The sequence below is a fragment of the Podarcis raffonei genome, chromosome 7 (genome assembly GCF_027172205.1).
Source record: "Podarcis raffonei isolate rPodRaf1 chromosome 7, rPodRaf1.pri, whole genome shotgun sequence".
In the NCBI taxonomy this organism is placed as follows: domain Eukaryota; kingdom Metazoa; phylum Chordata; class Lepidosauria; order Squamata; family Lacertidae; genus Podarcis; species Podarcis raffonei.
In genome coordinates this window covers 32,063,616-32,072,306 of record NC_070608.1, presented here as the reverse complement: position 1 = coordinate 32,072,306, position 8,691 = coordinate 32,063,616, and the positions used below count along the sequence as shown (strand labels likewise).

Here is an 8,691-nt window from a genome sequence, read left to right as displayed (position 1 = left end):
AAGGTAAACGGCGTTTCCGTGTGCTGCTCTGGTTCGCCAGAAGTGGCTTAGTCATCCTGGCCCCATGACCCAGAAGCTGTACGCCGGCTCCCTCGGCCAATAAAGCGAGATGAGCACCGCAACCCCAGAGTCGGTCACGACTGGACCTAATGGTCAGGGGTCCCTTTACCTTTGCTACAATTCTACCTCTTCCTGAAGGCTTCCCCCTCACTGCATCTCCATGGCAGAAGGTCCCAGTGGCTTCTCTTGAAGAGCAGGACAGGCCTCCCTATCCTGGAAATCCCTGGACCACTTTCAGGCCAGCCCGGCAACTCCGCGCCCCGCCCCTTTCCCACACGAGCTCGGCTAATTGTCCACTGACCCGCCCTCGAGCAGGTCTTTGAGTGACATCACGCTTAGCGTCTCACCGGAGCCCCTGACGTGGGCTGCTGCGGCATCCAGTCACCCAAAACGGGGTCAGGCCGGAGGTGGCTCTGGCCGGCGGGCGGGCGGGCGCGGTGAAGGAGCAGGGCGGGCGCGTCCTGGTGGGTGTGGGCGCCTTCCGAGCTCGGGATAAAGGGCTGCCGGTGGCCAAGGAGGCGAAACAGAGCAGCGCCTCAGCTCCTCGGGCTCACCAGCGGCTGCCACTCGGAGGCGGGAGACCGTGCTCATTCCGTGCCGCTGAGGGGGGAAAAGGCGGGAGGCCCCCACGTAGCCAGAGCGCGGGAGAAGTGGCCGCGCTGAGGGGATAAGAAAAAAGGAGGGGGCGAGAAACTTGGACGAGCCAAAGTTTGCAGCAGGCGCCTGCTGGCTTCTCACAGGCCCGGAACCCGCCTTTCACCTCCTCGGTGGGATAGGAGCTGAGGGGAGAAGGCGCGCTCGGCTCTCCCCTGAGCCGCGTATGCACAAGCGAGACCCCAGAGAGGCCCGAGGTAAGAGCTTTGCTTCACTCCGGCGAACTGCCGCGCGCTCTCTCGGCATCCCTGCCGGGAAATGAACTGCAGTTCTGCCGAAGCGCAACGGGGGGAGACGTGAAGGAACGAGCCGGCAACGCTTCTGCCTCTCTCTCTCTCCCCTCTCTCTCAGTGCCTCCTCACTCCCGCCCTCCTCGATAGAGATCAAGGTAGCCAGCGGAAAAGTCACGCTCGCAGGCAGGCAGGCAGGCAGGCAGGCAGGCGATCGAGTAGCGCGCGGGGCTGCTTGGCACTCGGGAAACAAGCACGGACGGGGCAAAGGGAACTTTTTTTGGGGGGGGGGGCGGCGTGCAAAGCTCATGGACCGTTGAACATCTCAAGGATGAAGACCAAACGTGGCGTCTTGCAGGATTCCGAGCTGTGATTGTTTAGTATAAGGGCAACTAAAGTTTTCTTTTTAAAAGTTTCTGAGATAAAGCGCTCTCTCCACCCCCCCCACCTCCCTTCATGTGATAGAAACTCAGGAAGACCAGGGGGCCGGTCTGAATGGTTCCTAATGGGCAAAACCCCACACTGTTTAAGATGGCCATATGATGATAGGTGGGAGGTAGCAAATTACAGCCGGCACTGACATTTTCTTCAATAATAAACGCGCTCTGTTTCTTGCCCACCTCCCCCGCCCCCGATCATTTGGTTCACAGCTTTGAATGCAGGGGATGCTGAAACGTTTATATGGTTGTGGCCCCTTTCCAAGCTAAGCAATCCTGTGTTGATATAAATTAAATGATGTGCGCTCCATTCATTTCTGTGAGAACTACCCTCTCTGTTCAGGACATCTACTAGAATCATTTTTAAGAGTGTCAGCAATACTCCAAGGTGACTATTAATTGTAAGGTAGAGTGAACTTAGGCTGCAGTTTATAGATTTTGAAAACCTTATTATAATTTGTTGTTATGCTGGCCGTTGAAAAGATTTTTAAAATGTGTGGCAAAGCCTTTTCACCAGACTTGTGGCATGATTGAGCCAACATTAAGTAGGTACTTTTACATTTTGGTGAGAGAGTTAAGCACATGGATTTCAGTGAGAATCAATGAGATATGCAGCACAGCCCTATGCACATTTATTCACAAGCAAGTACTTCAGTATTTACTGGGGTTTCATCCCAAATAAGTGAATTTAGGACATTTGGCTAGATTGTGCCTTTAATTTTTTTTTTAAATCAGACTCAGAAAGCTAGCTTTCTACATGATCTCTTGGATATCTTCTTACGTTTATTTTAGGCTCATCATGCATCTTGAAGTTACAAAAATATTTTTAGATGAGCTTATGAGGGCAGAATTAATCTGTTAATTCTATGACTGCCTGTGCTTTCATGGAGAGAATATGTTTCTTTCATGCAGGCTTGCAACTGTGCCTTCAGATAGATTTGTACAGCATCCTTCAGTTCATAAGAATGAAGATAAATTATCATCTCATACATACAGTATAATTGTTGGGTGTCTGCATTAGTTGGCTTCTTAGACAGTCCCCTAGCTACCACACTAGAACCCTCCTCTTTAAAACACAGTTTCACTTTTGTTGTTCACCAATTAATTCCTAACTGTACCTTAGCTTCAGAATAACCTCACTCTCTTTTGCTTTTGCAGCAAGTCAACGTGGAAGAAGCCTTTATCTTGGAGTTAACCCAGAGGAGTTTTTTTAATCATTCATCATGAAGAGTGTAGTGGAAGACTGCTTCAGAGTAACTGCCTTGCTATTCATAGCTCAAGCAGTTTCTGCTATGGTACTCCCCAATGCAACACTATTTGAGGAGATGCTAGAAAAATACATGGATGAGGATGGTGAATGGTGGATCGCCAAGCAAAGAGGAAAAAGAGCTATCACTGACAGTGATATGCAAAGTATCTTGGATCTTCATAATAAATTACGGGGTCAGGTGTATCCACAAGCTTCCAATATGGAATATATGGTAAGGATGCATTGCTGCTGGTTTTGCAGAATGAAAGAAATAATGTAATAGTTTGCATCACTGAACAACATAGAAATATTAACTACTTGGCATTTGTATGTTTTTCAAAACTTGCTTCCTGTTTAACTGTTTGTTTGTGATGTTATGATATTAATGAAGTAGGGTTGGTTTTTTTGTAGACCCAACACGTTGTTCCAGAAAGATTGAGAGGCTTCATCAACTCTAATTTTTAAAACTATTTAAGTTATTTTAAAGGAATGTCTTAAACTAAGGGCATAACCCAACCGTTTTAAGTCATATTGAACTGAGTGGAGAAGACTTATAGCAGGAAGTCTATAAGTATAGTATAACTCTACCATTGAAATAACGGGGACCTTGAACTGCTTAATTTTGGCTGACACACATAATGTTGGACAGTTCCTGAAAATTGCTGTGGGAGCCATGTGCGCCATACCTAAGATCACTTTGCAGCCATCTGGGAAAGCAAGGGTTTGCAGCCATTTACTTTTCAGAATGGCTTTCCCCTCAGAAGGAAGTACTACTATTTTCAATGGGGCTTACTTCTGTTGTACTGTAGCCCCTAGCAATGGACATGTTTTCCCCAGGTCTTTTATAAGAAGGTTAATTTTTCTGTGAAAGCTTTAAAAACCATTCTACCAACATGAACACTTATTTTTCCACAGGGTGGCTGGAGACAGGAACAAAACCTGATTCTCCCAATCATACCAAAAGACATACTGTTAGGATACATGGAAGTTGTAGTTTCCTATTCCACCCAACTCAGTTTATGGAACTGGTGAAACCATTATGTAAGTGGTAACCCAAGAGCACCATTAATTTTCTGGTGAAAAGGTTTGGGTGCATAGGTGTGCTTTAAGGAAGCATCAAGGTATCATCAGAGCTCCAAGGAGAGGCTATTCCATAGGAAGGGAACTGCCAAAGAGAAGGCCCTCCCACAGGTTGCCATTAACTGAGATAGGGACACAACCAAGAGGGCCTCCAAAGCTGAGTTCAAAGCTCAGGCAAGGCAGTAGGGAGAGAGGTATCCTGGTTCCAAGTTCTTGAGAGCTCTATGTTAAAACAGTCCGGAACTTGGCCTGCTAGCTTACTGGCTGCCAGTAACCCTCATTCACCTTGGTGGAAAGTGCTGCTAGCCAACATAGCCACTTGGGCTTCCAAGAACAAAGATGAATTACTCCCCAACTGAATACCTGTTCCTTTAGGGGGGCGGTACAATTTCATCCAGAAGTGGCACATTGCTGAACAACTTCCCTCTTGCCAGGATTCTGTTTCAGTTTATTGGCCTTCATCCAACCTTTTACTGCATCTTGATTCTGTTTCAGTACCTACATGGCCTCATCTGATTCAAATGTAACAGAGAAATAAAGCTGAGTGTCATCAGCATATTGTGCTTCAAACCTTTTAATGACCACTCTCAATGGCTTCAGATGATAAATAACATTGGGAACAGGACAATCCCCAGTGGCACCCAAAACACAAGGGTCAGGGGGCTGAGGTGCAGTCATCCAATGCTTTTAAAATACCAGTTCCTCAGATAGGGTTCAAACTACTACACTGTGCCTCAACTCCCATCTCACAGAGTAGGTCCAGGAGGATAACATGGCCAAGGGTATTCAAAGTCACTGAGAGGTCCAGCAAGAGTAACAAAGTTGTACTGTCCCATCTCCTGGTAAAGAATAACTACCAAGGTGACCAAGTGTGATTTAAGACCAGGATAAACCTGTGTTGAAATGGGTCTAGATAATCAATTTCTTTCAAGTATTCCTGAAGCTTGCCTGTCACTACCCTCTCAAGCCTAGGAAGGGAGAATCTGTGACCAGGCAGTAGTTATCAAAAACCTCAGGGTTCAAGGTGTGCGTTTTTTTTGTTTTTGTTTTAATTCACATTAGCTGAATTATCTAGGCTATGATACTGCTGTGATATTGATAGTGGTGAGAACAGTTGGCACGATGAGCTCCCCTGCTGCCAAGCTAAGGCATGAGGGTGGCTGTTACAATTTTCATATCATTGACGTTTGGAAGAGTCGCATGTTACTAGAGTGGCACGGAAGTGGTTTCCTTCTCTCCTAACCTCATGCTGCTCTGGGAAAGTGTGTGGTTTGGCTGAATGGGAAAAAAAGAAATTGCCTTGGTGTAGCCCACTGTTGTCTACTCTGACTGCCAGAGGAAAACTCTCCAGGGTCTTGGGCAGAGGTCTCTCATATCATCTGCTACCTGATACTTCTTAACTGGGCATGCCTGGGATTGAATTTCCAGTAGAGCATCTTTCTTTAATTTCCATGCCAGCTTAAATATGATTGGCTTGGATTGAGTTGAGAAAGAGGAAGAGGTGGCTGATTGTGTGTAGTCAGGGCTCTTCTGAGTCTCTGTAATAGAATGCAGATTGAGACATTCAGCTAAAAATCCATAGATCAGGCACCAAGTGCTATCATGCAGGGGTTTTTTTTAGTGGGCATATACTGTATATCAGCCTATGAAACAATTTGAAAGGCACGTTACATGTTTTAGGCATTCACATTTTAAGGGCATGCACATGCTTTGTGGTGAATGACTTAACATTATGTTTCAGTTTCAGAAACTGTTATTGCTTTTTTATAGTCAAGTTTAATGTATTGTTAATATATATTTGTTACCATTACCACACCAAATAAACAGAGGAAAGACAGAGAGCTTCCAGACAATGTCTGTTTTCTTCAGTGCATGTGACTTGAATACTGAAATGCTGGTTTGCTGTGTACTCTTGATATAGATGCTGAAAGTGCCATAAGTCATGCTGATTGTTGCTACTCAAAATATAATATTAGACAGCATAGGGAACAGCAGTTGTTGTGCGAAACAATGTCTCTTCCATAAAGTACTTCCTGATGTTGTAAACCGCCCTGTGATCCTCAGATTGAAGGGCAGTATAAAAATTTAATAAATAATTACAATAATTTGCTTCTTTGTTGGGACTACCTTCATTGAAGAAGCTAACACTTGGAAGTACTCTGTTATTCAAGCAGTATGATCAGTCATATTTGCTAATATTTGGTTGGGGTTCTATTATGCAGCCAAAGGTAGAGATGACACAAGTAGCAGAAAAGGGGAACTTGTAAAAGTGAACTCCCCTTGTCTGATCACTTGCAATGAGTTGTAGATTGAGCAGCAATCAATAGGTCCCCCTTAATTTGCACATTGAGTGTTCACTTCAGCAGTTGTCACCTTCTTCTCTTACTTTGCAAAGAGTCATTTGAATGTATTTGAGGCAAAATAAGGGGTGCCACCTCCCAGCATCCCCCGTGACAATTTCTTCTTACAAAAGGTGATAGCAAGAAAGCATGCTTTGTCAGGGAGCTGGAGCTGCCACTTTTTCTTCTGCCCCAGGTAAGATGGGACAGGAGAAGAAGGAGGCAGCAGAGGTGGGAACAATTCATGAGCACCCATGAATGATTTGTGTGCCCTCACTTGGAACATTCACAAAGGATTTAGCCCCTTCAGGGTTAAATGAAGGTACACTTCTGCACCTGCATTTATTTATTTTTGAATGAATGAGAAAATTATTACTGAACACTGAAATTTACACAATCACTTATAACATTGTAACTCACCAGCATTACATTTGTAAACAGGATCGCAGTGCCATTGTTTTATGCAACACAAGTAATAAGTTCTGTAAGCAACAAACTTTAATTTGATTCAGATAGAGCCTTTCTAGCTACAGTGTTGCCAGGGATATGGGTGGAACTGCAACTTGTTAAAATGTGACAATATGGCAGTGCTGAATTTATGAGCTTTTTCTCTAAGCTTGCTCCTTTCATGTATCTCTTAATTTGCAGAAAGTGGATGTACTTTCCAAAGGATAAATAGAATAAGTAGACTAATTACAGTCCCCACAAGATCCCCAGTTTATTAGAGTGCCACAATTCTACTTGTTCTCAGTTCTGTTCAACATAAGTGCCATTGCTTTCTTGATGCAACTAAGAATTCCCTGGCTCCTGACCATGTGCTACAGAGCACAGTGTTTTGCACAATGTTTACTGGAAGGTAACAATAACGCATGGTTTTTACAAATTTCATAGTGATCTGGTTTTCTCTAGGATGAAGGAAGAGAAACAACTGTAGCATCAAGTTATTTCCTTAAAAAGGTAGTGGTGAAGTAACTGAATCAAAAAATTAAAAAAACAGAACAGTTAGTACACTTTTGACTTCAGTTGATATTTTATTGCAGTAAGGAAGTAAAAGGTCAAGTAGAAACATGGAGTCAACATATTAGCATCTAGTAGAGTGGTTGAGACTATCCTGTACCTACTGCAACATGCTACACACAGGCTGCAACCCATCTTTATGGTTGTAGTTTTGTTCATATTTTCATTATTTGAAAATGAAGTCCTGTAGCTGGAAAGGGTTGAAAGGGAAAGGCGTCAGGGGCTTAAGGTGAATCTTATAAAATGCAGCAGAGAAGGCATGAAAAGGACCTCAGAGAAGGATGAGACAGGTAACTGACAGAAGAAGGCATTGAAGAAACATGGAAGAAGACAAGAAAGTAACAAAGATCAAGCATGAAGAAAGTAGGTAGGATCAGCTGTGAGACTAGCAGAAATAAGGAGGAAAGGGAAGAATGTGGGGAAGCCACAGGGGTTAAGGAAAAGAAACAGATGAACATGTGGCTAGAGAGAAAAGAGGCAAGGAAAAGTGAAAGAAGAAGGAGAGCTGGAGAAAGCAAGAGGTCATTGGAGATAAGTAGGGTGGTCAAGTGTCCCACGAGTCTTCCATTTGAAGGGGTGTCAAAGACAGTAATCTGTTTGAAAGACTTGTCCAGTCCAAGGACTCAGCAACATTTGTAAAGATAAAACGCTTTATATGTGTTATAGCACTGTGACACCAGATGGAGCTGCGGAGTCCCATCTTTCGCCAATGGAATTTCTCTGTATGACGTTTACAACACGTTTAACTGAATTGCTTCTTTGATGTGTCTAGATCCAGCCCAAGACAGTCACAAGTTCAGTTCAGGAGAATGCTGATGTGGCCTCACATGTTTCAGTAGGGAGTAATTAGTAAATATTATAGTAATTATAAATTAGCATGGTCACCTTTTATGCAAATTTGGGTCCTTTCACCCTCTTTTTTGCTGACGTATTTCCTTTTTTTTGGTGATGTGTTAGTGACAAAAGCTACTGAGTAGGCAAGAGAAGTTGGTTCTAGCACTATTTATTTACTTAGTGATGCTTCATCTTTCTATACATATTTACATTACTTGTCAGATATAATGAAGGTTTATAGCTGAGAGGAGTCGAAGGGGGGAAAACCAAAAAAAGGCCTGTTCTAAGGTTAACAATACAGTATTACAGGAGTATACTTAGAAGTACCGTAAGTCCTATTGATTTGGATTTACTGCCAGGCAAACTGATATAGGATTGCAGTTTTAGTAATCCTATACTTACCGGTACTTCTTAGTAGGCTTGCATAGGATTGAACTGGAAAAAAAGGTTTCCAATATGCCTTCCTACTTATTTAAAACACTTTTCATATTTTTCTGCTTTCTTTTCTTTTCTCTATATATTTATTTCATTTCATTTTTTATTTACAGCATCAGTACCCTGCTGTTCAGCCAGAGCAGCTAACATAAAATCAGTAGTTTCAGAGACAACTAATGAACACAATTCCCATTTTCAAGAACAGAGTACTATGGCCTGTGGGGTGTTTTAAGTGGTTGGTTTTCATAAGTAGAGCACTTAACCAAGAACCTAGCTAGAATTTTCAAAGTGAAAATGCTTCCTCTCTAGCTTTCCACTTTCCTGCTTTACTTCAAAGCTTGGCGAAAGTGCTCCAG

General features: G+C 43.4%; 1 protein-coding gene across 1 annotated transcript in view; it reads left to right on the top strand.

Annotated features, from left to right (window-relative positions):
* Window positions 1–438: 438 nt before the first annotated feature.
* The window catches only part of CRISPLD1 (cysteine rich secretory protein LCCL domain containing 1), a 29,399-nt gene continuing 21,146 nt past the window's right edge, over window positions 439–8,691 (top strand). The window contains exons 1-2 of the mRNA XM_053395826.1: window positions 439–911; window positions 2,540–2,862. Coding sequence (XP_053251801.1) covers window positions 2,605–2,862 — 258 coding nt within the window. The 5' untranslated portion in view covers window positions 439–911; window positions 2,540–2,604. The remainder of the gene's footprint in view (window positions 912–2,539; window positions 2,863–8,691) is intronic.